Genomic DNA, 22861 nt, shown 5'->3' on the forward strand with positions numbered 1-22861 from the left:
CAGAGATATTTGTCCCTTACTTCCTCTATAGCATTTGAAGATCACTTCGCTGCTAGGTATGAGAGTTTGGCTTCATCTACCAGATTCAATAAAGATTTCTAAAATTAATTTTGTACTTCAGTGGGGATGATACTTGCCAGCCTTTGTAAAATGTATCCCAAACTCCATCCTCTCAGATTTTTTTTTTTTAATTTTGCCTCTATTACTCCGTTTAGAGTTAGCAAGCCCTTTGCTGTGCCAGCAGCTGTCCTTGCAAACTAGACAGTTCTCCTTTCTCCCCTTTCTGGACTATTCAGAAATCTCCTAATGCCAACTCTTGACTGTCCTTAATTTTATATTCAAGTTGCCCCCACTCCACACTCATGCAATAGTTTCTACTATTACATCCCCTTCACACCCATTGAAACAGCACTGTTGAGTGCCTTTAACTGGGATACACAAGTTTACACACTCAACAAGTCAAGAGCACAGTCTATAATAAGAAACGTTCTTGTACAGTCAGAATTTCCATTTGTCTACAAAGACTTTTCCCATCTGTCATATCTGTAACGCTTACACTCTTACATATCAACAACCCTTGATCTTAGTTAAGAAAAATGAATTCAGCTTGATCTCTTCATCCTACTTCATCCCTTCACTGTTTATAAGAAAGGAAACAGATACTATGACAAGACTTTAAAAAATCAAAAAATTAAAATAGAAATAAAAAGTAATATCCTAAAATGAGATGCTTTGAACGATTTATAACATACCTTTAACTGAAAAGCCTTATACTTTTATGAAGTTTCAAAATGATGATAGGGTGGAAGTCTGAGTTGCACAGAAGTATGATCAGGTCTCAAGAGTCCTGATCAAGACAGTACCATACAAGAATCCGCAATACAGACATTCACACACAAAGCAAGAGATCATTCAAAGCATAACACAGTACAGTTTGTCTGATATGTAACATGTAAAAAGGCAGTAGTTACCCAACAAGAACAGATCTCTTTTGAAGCTGCTGGATTTTTGTTTCAGGTCACAGCTGGACAACATTAATAGCAAATTAATATGAAGTCTATAATACCTAGAGAATGCTTCCTTCTAACAAATTAAGTTCTCTGGTACACTTCACTTGTTTTTTCCACTGTTTAAGGTCCATTAAATTTTCATTCCCTATTAATCCATGATTACTTTCCCTGTACATCTTCCACTGACACAGGCTCTGGCTTATTTTTCTCCCCTCTACTTTTAATACCTAAATACATCATCCTCTTGATGATTAAGGAGTTCAACATTTCTCAGTACCAGTCCTCATACCTGAACACCAGGAACTGGACTCAGTACTGCTATTCATTTGACAGTCAATATAACCTAAGCAAATACTCATTAACTTTGAAAACACAAACACCATCTCCAATCAGAAGTCTAATTTAAACCACTATTATATTTGAAATAGAATTTGGTACAGTTAATTTCCAGAATTGTTATTTGAAGTTTTATATTAATTGCATGCAGGATTTTTTACAAGCATATTTTTAACATGTAAAAGCATGATGAGAGATCCATTAATATGCCTTCTACTTATTGTTGTGAATGACCTATTCCCTGCAGAGTACCACTTCACTTCATTCAGCATTCCATTAGTTTATTGTACTCAGCATTTATTTCTGAAGATAATTTAAAAACATATTTTAGAAGAAACCTATATAGTGGAATAATAATGTCCAGGTGACATCAAGATGTGAAGCATTAAAGGACACTGGTCAGAAAGTATCATACAAGAAGTTCTCCATTTTCTACTTGACTGTCTAAAATCATGTTCCTATAACTTGTGAATAAGCAATTGTGCCTGAAAGAATTACTTACCAGTAAGGTTTCTGGTTTCCAATATGTACAGGGAGGACACTGAAGTTTAACCATACCTTTGTGCTGGAGCTTCCTTTTAAGAAATGAAAAAATCCCCCTGTTCTTTCATTAAGGGGAACTATGCTCCCTGTCCTCTTCCATCTCAGGAACCTAACTGTTACACATGAGCATCTCTATCTCACTGCATACAACCTCTTTTTTTTTTTTTTAGAGGTTCAAACTCATCCATATCATTTGGAAAGAGCCTGAGCTATTTGATCATGACACTGAAAATAAAAGACTTGATAGTAAAGGCCTTGAAGCATAATCCTTCTCTTGCAGTATCTGAAAGATTTTCATCATAACATTGTGTCTTCCTTAAAAATGTTATGTTCAAAATTTAAAGTTGTGTGTTTAACCATGAACTTCACAACAATAAGCAGCTCACATTCCTTTATTATACTTCCTGAAAAAATTAGAACATTGGGATTAAGATTGAACTAGATATAATATATAGAGAAAGCACGGATTTATGGAACTGAAAACCAGCTGCTTCTCTAAAGTGCATTAGATATCTTGAGGAACTTCCAAAAATTCAGTTCCAAAGCATCACTTCTTTGAAGACTCAAGAACTGCAAACTACTCTTTCCAAAGGATCTAGCAGATCTTCAAGTGGAAAATATATTCTGCAACAAGGAAATTGGCCACTGCATCTTAGAAAATCACCTACTTTTCTCTGCTAAACCAGATGGTTATATTCCACAGCAGTATTACACCAAGGAAACCATAAACTTAAACAAGTCTCACATACACAAAATGAAATGTTATACATTCCTAGAGACTTCATGGAAGCTTTTGCTTACACTGGCATTAAATCTACTAATTCAGGTACTCAGGAAGCTCTTTGTAAACTGGGCTTTTTAATGTCTAATATAAAATAAGTAAAACACATGACCTTGAGCAAATATCAAGAATCATAGAAGACAATCATTGCAGCAGACAGACAGAGGAGACAGATAACTTTAGTTTTGGTTATGCATGCTGGGATATGGGTCATGAGCAAGGCCTTCTGTGACTACTTCTCAAAATTGATTATTACAATTTAGCCAGGCATAGAGCTGCTACAGAGAGCTTTAGTGGCACAACAGTGGTGCTCCAGGTGACAATAAAATATGAAGTACTAGGCTGCAGAAATAACACTGGAAATACATAGTCCTAAATGGTGTTGTTCTTTACTCTGGCACACATGCACCATTGATTTTATCGTTGTCCATCTTCACTGATTTTAGGAGAGCAAGTCATGATTAAGTTGAAGCAAGTCAGAAAAAAACAGCCATTTCACTTTATTCTCATAGACCACAGAACAAGATATCAATATTGACTACTCTTGATGTCAAATGCAGAATTCAAATTTGAGAGCCAGATGATATTCAACATCAAATGATATCAGCCACAGTGAAAGACCCTCACTTTACCTAATTTGCCATCTCCTGATGTTTGGAATAGTAGAAGTCTAATTCAAACCACTAATGCAAAGTACAATGGTCTTCAAGACAAAATATTAACATTGTGGAATTCCACATAATGAAAAGTATCCTCACCTGAACACAGCAGGAGATGCAAAGATAACATCCTTGACAGAAATAACTTCCCAAGCTACGTAATTTATGTGCTACTACTTTAAAGTCTGCCTAATCAATTAAGCAGAAAGCTCTTCAAGCTCATTAAAAGTAAGAACTCTATCCCTTAAGAATCAACAAAGCTGGGTTACTCCCAACTAGTAAACAGCTTCCTGGAACGATAAACCTCTGCTGAATTTTATCTTGCATCAGATGCACTACATAAACTGTGTGGCAGAGATCTTTTTTTTAAATCCACTGGTTTGAACTCACCCACTGACTCAAGACAAAATTAAAATAACATTGTTTAATCTGAAGTTGATCTTCCCTTTTTCGGCTTGCCTAGTTCCCTTCTGCCTCTGCAAACTTCATAATAGTGTTCTAACTTTCAGAAGCATTACTCAGTCTTTCATCAGCCATTAAGAGTGGAGAACTAAGAGTTTTACAACACATAGCACATCTTCAGCAAAGATCTGGATAAGAAAAGCATGGAATGATCTTGTGTTAAACAAGCAGCAGTAGAACATCTCAAATATTTCTATGCATTCTTATATTTTCTTTCTGCAACCAGCCATCTGTTTCTTCATAATCCAGCTACATAAAGCAGCTGTAGTCTGAAGACTGTTCCTGGAAAGGATAAGGCCTACAGGCCTATGATACAGATACAAGAACTCCAGTCAAGCAATGAAGACAAGAAGTTAGCCTGGCATATGTTAAAAAGAACCTTTATTTAGCAGAAGGGATTTGGAGTTAGGCAGCTTTCATGTTTACTTATGATTTTTAACCAGTAAATTCAATCTTAGATATTTCCTACAAATGAATAATTTGATACCTTGTTCCAGTAAATATCTGCATCTCAGATTTATGAGGAAGTTAAGGAGACTGATATGCAACAACCCTAGACATGTCTTAATACTATTGCATACACCTAGAAATTAGGAGATTTCACAAGAGAAAACATGGTACCCTACTTTAAGGGAAAAGAAAAAAAAGCAGCCAAATCATTAATGTTAGGCAAAAGCAAAATACCCAGACAGAATCAAAGCTCAGTGTGAATGCTGCCCTTCTTTAACAAAACCATAATTAGGCACTGTCCAACGCAAGGACAGTGTTCAACAAGATGAATACCATCAAAAAATAATCACAGAATCATACGGGTTGGAAGGGACATCAGGATATCAAGTCCAACTCCCATGCTAATGCAGGCTCTCTACTGCAGGTCACACAGTAAAGCGCCCAGTCAGGTTTTGTATATCTCAAGAGAAGAGGATTCCACATACCTCACTGGATAGCATATTCCAGAGCTCTGTAACTCTCAAAGCATAGAAGTTTATCACCACATTTGTATACAACTTCCTGTGTTACAGTTTATGGCCACAAACCCCTGCACTGACACTGGGCACCACTGAAAAGAGCCTTGCTCCATCCATTAAGCATTGATAAGATCTCCCCCCAGTCCTTCCTTCTCCAGACTGAACAGCCTCAAGTCTTTTAGCCTTTTTAGACACAGTACTCTAGATTTGGCCTTACCAAGGTAGATGAGAGGGTAAGGATAACCTCCTTTGACCTTCAGCCACATTCTTTTTAATGCACCCCAGAATACCATTGGCTTTCTCATGAGATAGTGTGAGCCTTAGCAGACCATGTTGCTTTACTTCCTCACAACCACCATCCTTTTCCTTCCACCACTATTGAACACCTACCAGCAACCAGTACCTTCTCCATGCTACTCATGCAAGTAGCATTTAGCATTAGATTTATCTATTGATAATTTTAATCTGTCCTAACCAAATATAACACAGCCTGAGTTTTATCTCCTGGCAACAGACTATCATGCCTGTATAACCCATTAAATTCCAAAATCTGGGCTTTTGACACTCAGACCATAAGTCCAGTGGGATTTCAGACAAAGATTTTAAGTTCTCAGACAACACTGAAAGAAAGTTCTAAGCACAGGTGTAAAAGTAAGATAAATAACTGACATTCATAGTTCTAACAGGTACAGCATACAAGAAAGGTCTCCATCAAGGGTTGAAAAACTTGCTAATATTCATATCAGTTTTTCTACCCCAAAGAGTTTGCAACACATTTTAAAACAGGAAAGCCTCAGCTGTCACTATTTCCAGACAGGTACATCTATTATTTTTAAATATTACAAAGATATTAAATACATATATACTATGAGATGAACTACTATAAGCTGAAAACGACATGGCCTTCTCCCCTTGAAATAGCATAAATACACGTTTATAAATAAACACAAATCTATTTTCAAATACTAAATGATACTCTAAACCACATTTAGAGTAAATCTCTTCCCAGAATTTCTCAGGATTCAGAATGCAACAGCAGTAGCAATTAAAAAAATAGATTCACTGGGAAAGAACAGCATTATTTTAGGTTGCCTGGAAGGCAGCATGTATTATATTAATAAATCAAGAATAAGTTCTGTTTTACTCCTGGAATAAACTTAGCAGACTCCCACCATTTAAAATTAACACACTTATTTTTTTGAGGCACGAAGTCTCTGAAATAGAATTTCTAGTGTAAATGCAATTTCAGTGCAATAGTTCACAGGATTTCACTCAAAGAAAAGAAAAGTGTTTGTACTTTGAGGCATTCAAAATAAAATACACAATTAAACATAACACTTTAACTTGGATATTAAAACAATATGATTTGACATACATACTTATTTCCTTCTCCATACCACAGTAAACTACATAAAATCTCAGAACATTCCAGAACACATAATACACCAAAAGAACTTCATTTAGTAACTTAAAAGTGATTCTTGCATTCACTGTCACTTAGCAATAACTAGTCTGTTTACAGTACTGTTCTAGTAATTAGTAGTATTAATTCTCAAAAACTTGTTTTTAAAAAATAAAGTACTTATTGAGATTTTAAAATCTGTTAGCCTTAAAAAAAAAAAAAACAGAAGAAGGATCTTTACTAATTTAAGAATAACTTAATCATATTGTTGCCACAGAATTCTCTTCAGTTACAAGTAGTGATATTTAGTAGTTACTATCTACGCTCCCCTTCAAGTACCCAAACACTAAGGCACAGCTAAGTTAAGTACTGAGAACAGCATCCCCATATAATATGATCAAAAACTCAACAACAACATCAAAGTAGGCCAGAGACTACAATGCATAAGAACTTGCTTCAATGCAACAGCAGTAGGCACAAAAATAAAGAAAACAAAATGCTTACCTCCAAAAATGTATTATCTAAGGTATACAGGGTGCTCCAGCAAGATCCTTTTACCTCCACTGCCAGCTCTTAAATAAGATCTTGGAAAGTGGATCCTGGCTCCACCCCTTCTGGCCACTCAGATGCATTAAGTGCACCTGAGCTCCCCTGTGTTGGCCCTGACTTCCCATCAGATGCTTCATCACTGGTTTAAGCTGTGACTTAGCATTTCTAACTACACCTCGTTAACCCAGGGAATACCCCAGTGTCTGCCTACAAAGGTAAGGTCAGGGTAAGTTACTTTCCTGTTGAGCAATCTGTTTCTGTAACAAAAGGCATGCTTTGTATCACAGGTCTATAATGATTTGGCTCATTTTATAGCTGTGACTCACAGAACACCTAATATATAGATAATACTGAGACTATGCAGGGAACACCACAGACACATATACCAACTACTTTTTGTTCAGAAATCAGGAAATAATGATTTCACTGTAAAAGACAGAAAATGTAAAATATATTTTTCACTGAAGTTCAATTGAGGAATACTCACTCGAAATAGAGGATACAAATTCACTTCCATTCTCTGTCAAAAAAGATTCAAACAAGCCCTTAATGAAGTGTAATTCTCTGCATGGTACATATAAGGGAACTGTTAGGTCAGTGCTTGAACAGGTGATGGAGCACCTGGTGAAGGGCTGTGGCTGTCCCAGGAAGCACGGTCACATTGTTCACACCTGTGCTCCCCACATGACCAGAAAGAGTGAACCCAATGTGGACACAACCTGGGCTCATATAAGGGCCAGCCACAGATAGTGGGATGTTTCTTGAACCTAGGCTGCATTGTCAGAGGGCTCCTTTGCCAGTTGGGTGAGTTTGACTCTTTATTTTTTTTTTTTCTATATGTGACTGTTAGTCTCCCTACAATGCTTTAGTTGGTACTGCTAAGAATTTGTTAGAAACAATTCTGTTTCTTTATGGAAAAAGAAAAAATAGCAACCTAGTATACCACAATTTCTCCTTCCTATTGTTAAAAAATAATAAAATATCTACAGTCCCTTTTGATAATTTTAAAAGTACGTTCTTTTGTTATGTATCACTGGTAAGTACTAAAACTAGTTGTAGATTAAATGCTACAGATACTAACTAAGCAATTTCAGGTTTCTTTCAGTAATTTCAGATGAATTCTATTGGGTTCTTGCAGTTAGTCACTGATTAAACATCTCTTCTACTGTATGTAATGTTTTGGGTCTGTCCCCTATTAGGTGGACTCTTACTCATTTATATTAATTAACAGTCCAGTAAATAATATTGCAATAATTTAGCTTTACATTTTATGGCTGTATTTTTCCTGAATTCAGATTTTGTACCTTAGTAGTCTATCAGTTCCCACTTTAATAGTTTCTTTATGACTAAGCAAGTTTGTTGGGGGAGTTCATGCCCATGGGAACTTGCTGCTCGTATCTCTTTTCTCTTGACTTAAACAAAATACAAACAACAATATTATTAAGTTTTTGTTACTTTCTCTACTAGATACGCTGTTTTTAAGAGTGAAAATTGTATTCAACTTTCAACAGGAACCTGTATAGGACTCAATTTTTTTTTTTTTTTTTTTTTCTCCAGCACTCTTTTAAAAATCATGAGGGTCACTAAGGTCAGAGAAACCTCTAAGATTATGGAGTCCAACCATCTGCCTACCACCAATGTTGCCCACTAAACTATGTGCTGACGTACTATGTCTCCATGTTTCTTGAATGTCTCCAGGGATGGTGACTCCACCACCTTCTTGGGTAGCCTGTTCTAATGACCAGCCACTTCTTAAGAGAAGTTTTTCCTAACATCCAACCAGAACTTTCCCTGGTGCAATGTGAGGCTGTTACCCCTCATCCAACCGCTGTTACTTGGGAGTTCATATCTCTGTCAATCTGCAAATCCCTATCATGACTTAACACATAAGGAAAGACTATTTTAGATTCCCAACAACACAGATTATTAAAATACAAAGACATTTTGTTTAAGCAGATTGTTGTTAGACAAGAACTCCAATTGTTCTGATTCTTCTTATGCCACTTTATGTTGCAGAAACATGTTTAGGAAGATAACACTTTAATATAGCCAGGGCTTGGGAAGGAGAAACGTGTTGAATAAGGAAATAAATTGTAATTGTTATTTGAGTAATAATTTAAGATTGCACACAAAAAAAGGTAAAATAACTGTTTTATTTAATAGCTAAAGATCAACAAGGTTTAGTATCGTTTTCAATGGCACTGATAATCAGCTGCCACTAACTTCCGTGTTCTATGTTTAGCACTTCATACATGACCTACCTGCGCTCACTGAGTTAATTAGAGCTAATTCACACTGAAATGTATGTCTACTTCACCTGCATTCTGTTTTGGAAATTGAGTCCTGCATATTGCAAGATTTTCAGGACAGAAGGTATATGTAATCTGTTCTATTATTCTATGAAGAAAAAAAAATACTTATTTAAAGAATACGAAGACATTACAGACTTCATTGATTAAAAACTATTTGAAAACTAGATGGATTGTAATGGATGCTCAGTCATCATACCATATAAAATTAATATATCAGCCTTGGATATACTCCATTCCTTCATCAATACACTCCTTTGACATAGATCAAAGCAGGTATATATTTAAAAACTTATTTCAAATGAAATTGAATAGGTCAAAGATGATGTGCTATTCCAGGATATGTGGTAATAGAATTTCAAGGAACAAGCTGTAAGCTGTTTGTTACTTAAGATACTCAAAGAATTAATTTTATGCTGGCATATACTGTAATTAGAAATAGCTCTGTGCATCATGATTAAACTAGTAGCTATGGAAACCAAGGCACATGAGAATAAATCTAAAAGGAGAATACTGAATATACCAATCATAAAACTCCTCTAATCTGTTTATTTCTCATCTTTGCCATAATGCAAATTGGAATTCTAAGGGTAGATACTACTTTGTTTTTCTTAACCTTTTTATATTTGGAAAGAATATTGCTTCCTATCAAACACACAGATTCTGTTTCCATATTAGTTTCTTAACCCACACAGCCTTGGGTTTTAAAAGCACATAATTTTAATGATCATTTTGTATTAACTAATTATATAGTTATCTCTTTATAAAATAAGAGATCTATAGTTTCAAGAACGTAAATCTCCATTGTGCTCCATCCCATTAGCCATTTTGGTAGCAGTCTGCTGATCTTTCTCTAGTTTACCAATCTCCTTATGGAAGCAGGAGCACCTTGCTATGCTGGCTACAATTACTGCAGCTGCTAGGGATAGAGATAGCTTTCATTACCAAATACTGGTTCATATTTAATACCACCATTCATCAGGGCTCTCAGATTATTTTTCACAGCATTGTTCCTTAGGCAGTCGCTCAGCAGTTTGTGCCATTGAATGAGTTTATTCCAGTCTGGATGCAGCCTGTATTTATCAGATTTCACCAAATACCTTTTTGGTTTGATCCTACAGCTAGTCAAGGTTTTTTTGAATAGTAGCCCTGCACAGAGTCCAATGTATAGACCACCTCTCTTCCTCACCCATTTCACCGTCATTCGTAAGTGTGGTAAAGGATACCTTTCATCCCATCATCAATGTCAAAGATAAAAACATTAAGCAATATTTGCACCAGTAGCAAACCTTGAAGAATGTCATTTTTAACCAGCCATAAATTAGGCTCCAAGCTATTTACTTTTTTAAGAAATACAGTGCAGTGGCTTTCTCAACCATCCTATGGCCTCCAGCCCGTCTTTCCAATCTGGCTACTGAAGTGCTACAAGAAATCATGTCAAAATACCTGATTAAGTCAAGGTAAACTTCCTATGCTGTTCTCCCTTTGTCCACAGAGCCAGCTCTTTCATCATGGAGTGTAATCAGGTTAGTTGGGCATGATTTGTTCTTGGTAATCCATGCTGGCTGTTCTCAATTACCTTCTTTAAATCATCATGCCTGAGAATGGCTTCCAGGAAGATCTATTCCATAATCTTACCTAGAATTGAGGTTGGTTTTTATGTTGTTACCCAAGTTTCCTTCCCAACCTTTTTGAAGGTGGGTATACTATTTGCTTTATCTATTTGTAGAGACCTCATAGTGATCACATGTTTTCAGAAAAAAATGGGGAATAGCCTCTCCCATGTTACTTATCTGATTTTTCAGCTCATTTTTCCTCTATTAAATGTAATATTTTTCTCCCCTAAGCTATCTCACTAGGTATAGAGATCTGGGAATCTACTGACCTGAGAACTTTTCAAGTCTCTTTTCAAGCAATCAGTTTGTTTCTTCATTCTCCCAAAATGTCATACAGTGTTTTTCTCAGCTGTTCCTTATCTATCTTCATCAAAGCAAATATTGATAAAACAATATATCCAGAGTAACACTTCAAAGGTCATAGCCTTCTCAATTTTTATCTTTCCTGTTGTTTTGGCCTGTTATTTTAGCTTCAAAAAGTGTCTCTCCAACTACTAAAACTCCTGTCAACTGTAGGACTTAACAATGCTGCATCTCTGAGCTAGAGGGTGGAACTAGCGATTTTAGTGGGATCTCATCAACAATAGAATTGCAAGGTTGGAAACAACCTGCAAGATCATCTAGTCCAACCGTTCTCCTATTATCACTGCTACCACAAGTCTCTAACCCATATCTTGTAGTATCCCATCATAACAATATCAGTTCAGTATCATAGTATTTTTCCTTACATGTCTTGAAATTCAATCTCTGTGATCTACACAGTGACTATGTTGAACATTTTTCCACATTTTAAGTCATACCCTTGTCAGTAATAGTAGGTAAGCATTTCACAGAATTGCTGGGGCTGGAAGGGACCTTGATATTGTCAAGTCCAACCTCCCTGCTAAAGCAGGTCCCCTGCATTAGGTCACACTGGTAAGCACCTAGATGGGTCTTGAATATCTCCATGGAAGGAGACGATGGAGACTTGGGACAAGCTGTTCCAGTGCTCTGTCACCTGTAGTGTAAAGAAGTTCTTCTACATGTTTGTATGGAACTTCCTATGTTTGAGTTTTAGGCCATTGCTCCTTGTCCTATTGCTATGCACCTGGCCTCATTCACTCTAAGGTTAGCCTCCTATCATCCTTTAGATATTTACAGACATTTATTAGATTCCCTCTTGGTCATGTTTTCCCCAGGCTGAACGGACTCAGGTCACTCAGCTTTTCCTCATATGGGAGATGCTTCAGGCCCGTTATCGTTTCTGTGGCCCTCTGCTGCGCATCTTCTAGGAGATTCTTGTCTTTTTTTGAACTAGGGAACCTGGAACTGGACACGGTAGTCTAAATGTGGCCTTACCAGGGTAAAATAGAGGGGGAGGATTACCTCCTTTGACCTGCTGGCCATCCTCCTTTTAATGCACCCCAAGATACCACTGGCGTTCTTGGCCACAAGGGCACGTGGTTGTTCATGGCCAACCTGTTGTCCACTAGGACCCCAATGTCCTTCTCTGCAGAGCTCATCTCCAGCAGATCATCTCCTAACCTATACTGATGTATGCTGTTATTCTTCTCCTGGTGTAAGACTCTATGCTTGCTTTTGTTTAAACCTCATCAGGTTCCTCCCTGTCCAACTCTCCAGTCATCTTTCCAATTTAGGAAATAGTTACAAACATAAAATTCATTGGTTTTGCAACAGTATTTTGACAACTGAAGAAGATAAGTCTTTATCTGTGCAAACTTTAGCCACATTTCTTTCTTTGTTATCTTAGCTAATATATCATTTGTTCTGAAAGATGGGAAATCTCTCAAATTGTTGGTTTTTTTTTAATGATATTGAAATTATTTTAGTTTCAGAAGCCACTTGGAAAACTTTGCCTCACAGAGTTCAGGTTTGTTGCTACTGAATTTTATGTGTGGGAAGGAAAGGAAACAAAAATCCCATCCAATTACTAAAATGCATTATTTAAGATAAAGAAATTACATCTAGCTAGAATACCAGTAAAATTTTAGCAGCTTAGTTATCAAAAGAACTCCTAAACAGAAGTGTCGCTACCAAAATATTCACTTTTTTCCTACACAAGTATCTGTTCCTTCATTCATTCATGTTTTTATCATCCTATACTTCCCCACAGTAATAACTTCAATGATTGCCTGAGCTGTCTCATTCAGTATCAAAGAATATCTGACAATTCTCTGACCAGTTTCACTATTAGCAACAGGTTTCTCAACAGAAGTCAAAGAATATACCATGAAAAGGATTTTTTGTCACATTCCAGAGCATTTATCTTTTCAGAGATAACTGAAGTGCTGCTTATTCCATATGCAACACTATAGAATCACTCTCCTCTAACATACTTGCTGTTAGTAAGGTATGCTATTTTTTAACTGAAAAATTATTATTGCTAGTTTGTTGGGCAACTTCTCACTCACCTTAACAACGTCTGAAGCAATGCTGCACTGCTTCACGTGCTTAAAAATCAGAAACAGCTATCTACCAGAACTAAAAATAATAATAAATTAAAAAATTGGTAAGAATCAAAGTACGTTGGCATAATGCCACTGGCACTTACTATCAGTCAGTACTACTAACCTGTAGCAAGTCCTGGACCACAACAGTCAGTATCAACTGATATTTGAGCGCACTACTGCACACAGCTCTATTACTGCACAGTGGCAGTTTAAAATGTGCTCTTATACTGGATTATCACTTTATATGCAGACTATGATGACTGATAATAGAAATATATACATACTAATGGAACTATGTGCAAATTCAAAGCACTATACAAATCACCTCTGCATTTTTTTTTAGATCTGTTTCTACGAAATACACAGAGCATACATTAACATTTTGCAACTTCCAATGCATGCTGACTGGCAGCAGCAGAAGCTTATCTACATGAGGGAAATCACTTCATGTGGGCTGAGAAGTACAGAATACAGCATGAGGAGATTGTTCTTGAAACTGGAAAGAGCCCAGATGTGACATCAATAACACATGTGCATTTCCTTTATTACAAAGAAACAATTTCAGAAGATGAAGAACAAGCATGAGAATATTTAAGCTGTTCTTTTTAGTGTTCTGCTCTAGGAGATGACAGCAACAGTACCTTAAACCACTACTACATCTAAAAGGAATTTCTATTTTTGGCAGCTACACCAGATTGTATTATTATATGAATGATTTTCAAGTGCACAGTTATTTTCTAGCTGATGAAAAGAAATAGTTGAGTACTTGAGGTTCCCCACATACTTCACAATGAAGAATTACAAATATTACAATTAGGAAAAAAAAAAAGCAAATTAATTCTTAAATTAATGAGCTTCACTTGTTTTTCTTCTGGGTATTGCTGATTCTGTATTTAAAATAGAATTGCTGACAAGAACAACATTGTAATTACAGTTGCTTACACTTTCCTGATGACAATATATTTTTTGGCAGAATGCTATCTGAGAAAACTTTAATTCATGTCTTCTAAGAGATGTTAAGAAAACAATTCATCTCACAGAATATATTAAAAGAAAAAGTAATTCCCGTAGAGGTAGCTTGGAAAGTTAGGTAATATTTTGTTATTTTATTGTGGAGTTGAAGTTAAGCCCACTTCAAAATTTTCAACTATGTGCATGTCTAGGAATGAATAACAAAGTTGAGTGCTAAGCTACTAGTCTTTGAAAACTATGACTCTTCCAAACTGAAGAGAGAGAATTTCCCCACTGATACTAATTTAATGCTCTATTATACAGTATTTTCTATAGAAAGCTGGGTTTTGAAGGCTGTGACAAACAGGAAAGTAGATTTTTCACCGTCTCCTTGTACAGGGATATGTATGAGCTAGTCCTCAGAAAAATAAGAGACTAGAGTTTCCAAATTCCAGCTTACAACATAGCATTTCTAAATAAACTGGAATCAGCAGTACCTTGATTGAAAATCTGGTCATTAACATTGCAAGCAATCTTCAGTCATTTATCAGAACTTTGTATTTTTACTCAAGTTGATTATCACATTGTAATTAGCACCACATTACATCACAGTTAAAATTTCCTGTAATAAAAAGGATGTGGCATATATTCTTTTCTTTTTTTTTTTTTTTTAATTTTTATGCCAGCTATGACACTGTAAGCTTTTCCTAAGCCTGTATCTGTATATAAACCTGCTGACCCAAGGATTAGGGGAAAAGAGCAATCCATCTTTGAGGTTTTTGGAGAGAATGAGATTGAGAAAGCTCTGAAGCTCTTGAAAAGACTTGCTAGAAACTAAGGGAAGCTCAATAGAAGAAGCATAGAAGATGGCTATCAAGACAAAAGATCTTATCAAGAAATAATAATGCATTTTACAATACTTGGAGTATTTGTATAACCAAGCTCTACTTCAAGTCAGCAGTTAGCACAATGTGTCAGTTTGTAGAAGTTAACACAAAGCACCTTTGAAAAAAATTTCCATCATGTGCTCTCTATAAGATCTTTATCTTATTCTCCATTTCTTTAATGGCAGGCACGCAAAGATGCAAAGACATGCAGCATGTCCTCAGAAAAACATTAATCAGCCTGACTTCATTCAAGGAAATCCCCATAGAAAAGTATTTCCACTCCCCTAAAAACCACATGTCATTATTGGTTTGTATGTTGTTGTTGTTGTTGTTTTACTTTTTTTAATAGAAACTACCATAGGTTAAGGAAAGCAAAAGAAATAAAAGTAATGAAGAAAAAACAGGATAGTAAGAAACAAAGATATTCTAGATAATATTCTCATTTTTATTTTGTTCTGCTGTTTTTAAATGCTTTCTATCTAGAAAATTGCACTCTCATGAATTCTCAGAGAAAGCTCCCCTTAGTTACGGGGAGATAGGAACAAATAGGAAGCAGGTTATGAAAATCTGTACAAACGGAACCGAAAGGGCAGACTTCCGACCCTGTAGCAGAAGGCTCGCAGCGGCTTGCAGAGGCGCATTGCCCTCTGCTGGGTGCACCGCCCGCTGAGGCTCTGGGAAACCTGAGCTGCGTCTCCTGGTTACAGGCGATGAGAACGCTGGGAATTGCAGGACGTAGGTGTTTATTTATTGGTGCTTTAAATATAAAGTCAGCTGTTATAGAGAAAATATAGAGGTTTTTGTGTGTTGTGTGTGGGTTTTTTCTGTTGTTGCTGGTTGTATTTTTTTTAATTTACTTTTTTAGTAATGAGTGGCATCAAAGAGCCACACTTTTTATTATATTTTTTTTTTTGTCAGCTGCTGCTGTAAAAGGGGAGCTTGCCACAAACCTACTATCCATGCTTCCCTGCTGCTCTACAGGATACCAAAATAGGCAGTTCTTGGGACTAGAGAACTCCAGTCTGTCCTCTAGAGTTCGCTAAAGAAATGGAGGAATCTCAAAACCTTAGAGGGAAAGACAGCAGAAAGGAGCATTTGCAGCATTCCCCTACTGTCAGGGACTGTTTTTTTACCGCAGCTTTACACAGCATTTACAGCACAGAAGCCTTCATCAGCTAACTTTGATAATGATCAACTGCTTCAGCAAGCTTTTTCTTCTTGTACAGATTTGAAACAGCTGCTCAGATCAATTGTGTTACTCTCCATTTCCATGCTACAGAACATTACAGAATTGTAAAGGAGGCCTGAAAGAAACCCTCTCCACTGGGCAGCAGTCTAATAAATGAACAAGCCTGAATGAGGTATAGAGGTGCTCATAGGCATACTATCACCCTTGTATGTTTTTACAGGACCAACTACCATCCTGTTATGCAGGTAACATAGGCAGCTTACAGGAAAACAAAACCTATCAAGGAAAAAAACAAAGCAGAACCAGCCCATACTTGCTGGTGCACTGACTCTTCTGGGAACAAGAAGACAAAGTCAACAACTTTTATGTTGATCTTTAAGATTCTAAAAGTACTGCAAAATCACTTCTCCATCCTCCAAATTAATCTTGCTGCTTGCTACATTTCTCAGTAGTGCCAAATGAAATAGCTAGCCTCAGCAAGCAGAGCTGATAAGGCTGGTGGATGGGATCTCTCAACAGTAATGCAGAAGCTTTAAATTTGTTACTGGAAAATAATATTCTGAAAGCTGCAAGATTTGCAGTCCAAAAGGAAAACTCACTTGGCTTACCTTTTCCTGAGCTACAAGTAAAAGTAGCAAGGAATAAGAAAGGAAAGCAAAAGGAGGGAAAAAAAAAAGGGGGGGGGGGGGGGAGGGAGGAAAGGAGGTAGGAAGAAAGGAATGGATGGAGGGAAGCAGGGAGAAAGAAAAGAAAAAAAAAAAAAAAGGGGGAAAGGAAAATAGTACACAATTGCACTAATACCAATGCATGAATAAGACTGAGTTTGTAGATATGATTAGGTAGAGACAGAATACATAAGATCTCTGGTCACTTGGTTTTTGGTTCCACATTTAAAATTGCTCAGATGAAAGCAACATTTCCCTGCAACAGCACAGAAGTCCAAAAGCAGATCCGTTACTTCTACTCTTATAAAATTTTAGATATAAGAAGGAAGCTATTCTTCCTATGCTTTTGAAGGTTTCAGATTTTTAGTAAGAGCTAGTGGGAAGTTAACAGTTGATCTTTAATGTTGATGATTAACATGTCAATCCTAACATTCATCATTTATTTCTCTTTTGCTTTTTACTTAAGTTATTTAGAATTACACTCTTCAGTAGCTTGGCACTGCAGTTAAAAAACTCAAAAACTGGTGATGACTATATAAAGAAAATTAATATAGCTATAGAAAACACAATATATTAGCTATTCTTCTAGGTTTGCCATACATCAACCTAAGATATGCTTGTGCACAAATGAAAGCTTTCAAAAGGTAAGAAACTGTGTACATAAATACTGTAACTAGCTTATGTCAGACAAGTTTTGAACAAATTTAGCCTTTTCCTTGCTCTGCTTTGGTTAAGATATGAAAAATTACATGACAGGTAAAAACAGTGATATATTTGTCTAGGTTAGAGTAAAAGTGAACTACTGTGACAGTTCTCAAAAGTAGAGTTCATTAATTAGAGCTCAAAAACATACAATGTCCAAAACTCAAAATTGAAATAGTGCAATGCATTTATCTACCACAGTAGTTCTGCTGTCCCTAACACTATGTTTGAGGTTTCAGTAAACTTTGAAGTCACATTGCCTTCAAAACTGACCTTGATATTCATCTCGTTTCAGTCACCTCCTAGTGAAATCCTGCCCCATTGAAAATGAAAAAACTTTTGCTTGACATAGTGAAAGGCAGAATTCATTAACCAATATCAAAATACTATAATGCTTTCTAAAGTACAAGATTTAAGGTGCAGTGCCTTTATAAAGACTGTTACAGTACATTTTACTTAAAATAGATATCACAATTTTACCAATTTGAAAACAACAACATCTTCATTCTGGAACTTAGTTCAGTTCCAGTTATACTCACTGCGTTGCTCTCCTGAAAAACACTGATTTAGCCTCCAGAAATGATTAAGCGAGCATGAAGAAATTACACCTGCATGAAAGCACTTGACAAGAAATATAATATCCTATTTTATTCAATGAATACTGAAGGATTTGAGTGGCACTAAGGTGATGGGGTGGGCAAGAGAGCAAGAATGAAGATGGAAAGAGATGAGTATCAAATTAAATTGTTGCTTAATACTTTGTTCTCTGCATATGAAGGATTAATTCTTAGAACACTGTACTACGCATAAGAAGAATGTGTGAACTCCAGCTCCTTTTGTGACTCTTCAATCAAACTGTCATAGCCTGATATTGCATTACTTGAGGTTGAATATTATCCCATACTTCCAAGCTGCCAGCTTTCAACCTGTGATTAAGAGAAAATGATAGAAGGGGGAAAAAAAAAAAAAGAGAACTCCTGCTAGAGGGGCTACAGTAAGTTAGATTTAAACACTAGAAGTAGCACAGCAAGGCAAGAAGGCTGGAAACAAATGTGTGCCTGGTCCCTGAAAGGCTATTCAAAATAAACAGAATAGGGCAGGAAAGAAGTAGCAAGAAAACAGAACAGTAGGGGGCAACTGAAGTATAAGGAAGGACACAGAACAGTAAAGTGATGACTTCACAGATCCAGGACAGAGATCAGACTTTAGCTCTCCCTCATGTACAGTCAGTGAACTCATAGGGCTACCTCAAAAACAAAGCTCTATAACAAATGGAAAGCAGACTCTAGCCAATTTCCAGTCTCATGAAGTACTGAGGTCTGCCCCTGCACACATGCTGCAGGCTCTGCAATGGAAGAATGCAGCACCACTGTATGTCCCCTGCACACACTGTATGCCCCAGGGCGCTAACAGCCTGTACGCAAATCAGTGTTAGCCATGGCACTGAATCTGAACTCACTAAATGAACCCTGTTTGGATCCAGTTGGGATTATTAGAGCAAGAGAGAGAGACTTTGTTAGCAAAAGCAGTAACTTCAGTCTTTATGTCTCCAGACTGATGGATCTGGGCCTTAGCCCGCACTACATTCCTGTGCATTCAAACATTTGTAGCTTCAGCATTCAGTACAAATATGCATAAATAATCACTCAGAAATTGCCTTATATGAATGCATGATACAAGCAAGATTTAAAATGCAAGCAAGTGCTTCTGTAGCAATTTCAACAACGGCCAAACATTTTATCTTGAGCTGAAAACTGATTATGAGAAAAGACTTGTCACTACCATGCTTGCCATGGCCTCCCACAGCCATCTGAGTGTAGCCATGGTTACAGACTGTAAGGGCACAACTAGGCTTGCTGTCTCTTCTCCCAGTCTTCTACACCAATGTTAGGACTCACTGCACTTCACCTCGTATTGTCCTGTGGCATCTCATCCAGTCTCATGTCACCTCAACCCTCATTTCTTGTGACCTCATCATGATGTTACCCAAATTCATTGTAAGTGATAAGAGTTTGCAGCTCAAACAAGGATAAATTTAAGCCAAGGCATAATAATTGTAGTAGAGCTAGCAATATGTTCTTTATTCTTTCTAGCTACAAAGAATTACTGAGAATGAATAGGAAAAAAAAAAGTGTATTGTTAAAGACCTAAAATTATTCCTGTTTTCTGCCATTATCTAAGACAAAAAAAAAAAAAATCAGGGTTAGTTGTTATAAAATATAAGCAACTCAGAACAAAGCTTCTGAGTCAACGGATACTTCATACACTTTTTTATCTATTAATTCATATTAGCTCCAAGATAGGAAAAAAGAAACTTAGCCTGTGGGGGTTTAATTTACTGTTAAATGTAAGCTGAGAATACTTGCCCAAGTTTAATTTGAAATGTATGAAATAAATCATTTGAGAGAAAAGATAATTACTGCCTGTGAAATAGGAGGTGTTTTTAGTGGGACTGAGTGATAGGAAAGTTAATGCCTGTCTCTCTTTCTTCTTGTAAATATTAGAAGAAGAAAACAACAATAAAACAATATTTTTTGTATGGTTGGAAAAATCTTGGATCTTACTATTAGTAGTCTGTTTACCTGCAATTTCTAGTGTAATAGAGGAGAAAACATTTCTTCATCTTATCAAAGAGATCATCTTACATTTTATCTTTTTTCATAACATCGAGCATAGACTTTTCTAGAAGCATTTCATGATGTGTATGGGAACTGCTGAATCACGGCCTGAACCTCTGATTGATCACCTGAGGCAAGCAATGAGTCAGCCACCAGAGCACAAGTGAAGGCAATTCACCTGTGCTGCCAGAAAGGTGGAGCCTGCCTCCACCCCCCTTAGACCCATTTAAGAGCTGACTACCAGTGGAAAAGGATCTCTTCTGAAGATCCCTCCTCTGGAGTTTTGCTGTGAGCCCAGGATGTGTGTAAGTATTCTATCTATTCTCTTTTTGTTATTGTGACCTGCTTAGCCAAACTTTCTTGTTTATTTCATAGTTACAACATCTTTATATTCACTGATTATACAATGATGTAAAAAGATGCTGTGGAAGCAGATGCAGGAGCCACCTATGATTAGCTGACAGTTGTGTTCTGTATACATGTGTTTTTTTTTTTAATACTTTTAAACAAATTCTGATTCTGAAGTCTGTAGAATACTGGTAGAAGGTTACAGAAGCTTACCGTTGTAGCAGAAATGTTAAGTCATAGTTTGAACCAGTGACTTGTTCAAAGCCTCTTCAAAGTGGCTATGGTATGCTGCAAAGAGTTCCACTGCATGGAGAGATTCAGCACATATTGCTGCCTGCCCTGCTTTTGTATCGTTTTTCCATCATAAACCATGTCTCTCTCAGCTAAAGGTCATCTCTTTCCTGGCAATACAACCACTAATTTGTTATCTAAAATGTGTAAAATGTCCACAAGGACAGGTCAAAGCATCAGATAGGACCATCTATACATCCTCCACAATACCTGCAAGCTAGTGTAACAGGACATGGAGGGTCATTCAGTAGCCACTTAGCCTAACATAGAAGGCCTGACTAGGAAGGCTTAGTTGAGTCAGCATATTTGCCATACCTGGGGAAGAGAACAAAATCAGCCTCAGCACTTTTTGGTTTTGAAGGTATTTTAATTAGTATCAATATAACACTGAAGTTACTTTTTTTTTTTTTTTTTTTTTTTTGCAATAGGCTAGATACTCTATTTATTTCTGAACAAAAAATTAATAATTAAAAGGGGGGGAGGGTGGCAGAACAACAAAAAAGCAGTGTTCTACATGAGGAATTTCTTCTCAGTTATGATCCCAGTAAGATCTGCACCAAGAGTCTGTAAAATATCATTTAAAAGCTATATGAGATAACAAAAATGAAGACATAATAGTATAGATAATCTTACCTCCCTTTAGGTGCTAGGAATTTCAAGTTTCATCAAATGGGTCTCCATCAGCAAGGCAGTATGCTGTGCAGAGTCTGTCTGTAAAAGGAGTTTCCCCATGTTGGTTATTTGAGCTACTGTAGGATTTTTCTTACAAGTGAACAACTAAATTATTTCCACTGTTAAACAGAAAAGATATCCATTGCAATTTTAATCAAAGCAAGGCCATGCAGGTGCCATAACTACCAGTACCCAGTGGAGGCTGCCTGTTAAAATAAGCTGGCAGAGTTTATCCTTCTGCCAAGGGGTAGCTGCATCACAGTGTAGCCTGAAGGGACCTAGCAAACAGGCTCTCTGTGAGAGACTGTAAAAGATCGTGTGGAACTTCGGTGAGAGACTTGCTGCAGTGGCAGTTTAGATACCTTCTCATGTCACTCTAACCTTCTCGTGATCCTCTTAGAAGCACTGGGAGAAAAATTCACATTTCTCCTGGAGTTTTGATGGAGGATTCCTCTAGAAAGGCGCTGTGTCAGAAAGTCCAGCTGAAGTGCTTTACACCACTGCATGCTGCATGGGAAATAAGCGGGAGGAATTGGAAACTGTTATGCACTTAGAAAATTATGATCTGGTTGTATCACAGAAATGCAGTGGGATGATTCCCATTGCTGGAATACTGCTGTGGAGGGGTATCACCTTTTTAGAAGGGATACACTACATAGGAATTGGGGGGGGAGTTACCCTATTTTAAAGAGTAGATAGACGCTGAGCAGCTTCCTCTGAGAAATGGTAAGGAGCAGCTTGAGAGCCCGTGGGTTAGAATTAAGGACAGGACTACTAAAGGGTGCCTGGTGGTAGGGATCTACTACAGGCCACCTGATCAAAGGATGCCTGCTGCATTGTAGCCTTCCAGTATTTAAAAGGAGATAATAAACAGGAGGAGAATCAACTTTTTTATGATAGGTGATAGGACAGGGGAGTATGTTTTAAGGAGGGAAGGATTGGAAAACTACTGATAATCACTAGGCAGAAGGGATCTGTTGTCTTAGAACTCCTTAGGTCATGCAGAACCTCTATTTTCAAAATCTAGCCAGTACAAGTCTTTAAGGAAAGTGGGGCTTTCTGACTTGGTCTGATCTCATTTATGAATTTTGGATTCTTAGACAAATACTCAATTCCCATAAATTAATTCCAGGCAGACATAATGCTGTAACTACCAATGTGGTAGCTCTCATTAAGGAGCTTAGTTTGGATTATTTAAAACTATTTTAGACATAGCAAATACTGCATCTAACAAAACAAATGCATAAACTAAGTGTAATGAATATATTATCTTTCAAGCATTTTCTTTTTCTGACAACTTTCAGTAAGCAATTCTCAGCAACAATGCAGAAAAATAATCATCAGTCTGAGTCCTATGGGAAGAAGAAAAAGGCATGACTGCTGCCAGGCAGCAGAATAATGGTATCATATGATCATTCATAGAAATAGAACATTCCTAGTGAAAAACTGAAGT

The 22861-nt window shown here is 36.9% G+C and overlaps 2 protein-coding genes across 5 annotated transcripts in view; one reads left to right on the top strand and one right to left on the bottom strand.

The window, feature by feature from the left end:
- GPM6A (glycoprotein M6A) overlaps positions 1-22861 on the bottom strand; it is a 151267-nt gene that overhangs the window by 127302 nt on the left and 1104 nt on the right. The window contains exons 2-3 of one of the 3 annotated variants that reach the window (XM_090138934.1): positions 21790-21915; positions 21370-21447 (exon numbers count right to left, since the gene is read on the bottom strand). The gene's annotated coding sequence lies outside the window, so the exon portion shown is untranslated. Of the gene's footprint in view, positions 1-21369; positions 21916-22861 lie in introns of all 3 variants that reach the window. The other 2 variants (XM_090138936.1, XM_090138935.1) reach the window with 2 other exon arrangements.
- Positions 20313-22861, top strand: part of WDR17 (WD repeat domain 17) — a 49917-nt gene continuing 47368 nt past the window's right edge. For both annotated transcript variants that reach the window (XM_031596618.2, XM_090138929.1), the window contains exon 1: positions 20313-20402. In XM_031596618.2, the coding sequence (XP_031452478.1) occupies positions 20397-20402 (6 nt within the window). In that variant the 5' untranslated portion in view covers positions 20313-20396. The remainder of the gene's footprint in view (positions 20403-22861) is intronic.

Source organism: Phasianus colchicus, chromosome 4 (assembly GCF_987193195.1).
Source record: "Phasianus colchicus chromosome 4, bPhaCol1.hap1.1, whole genome shotgun sequence".
In the NCBI taxonomy this organism is placed as follows: Eukaryota; Metazoa; Chordata; class Aves; order Galliformes; family Phasianidae; genus Phasianus; species Phasianus colchicus.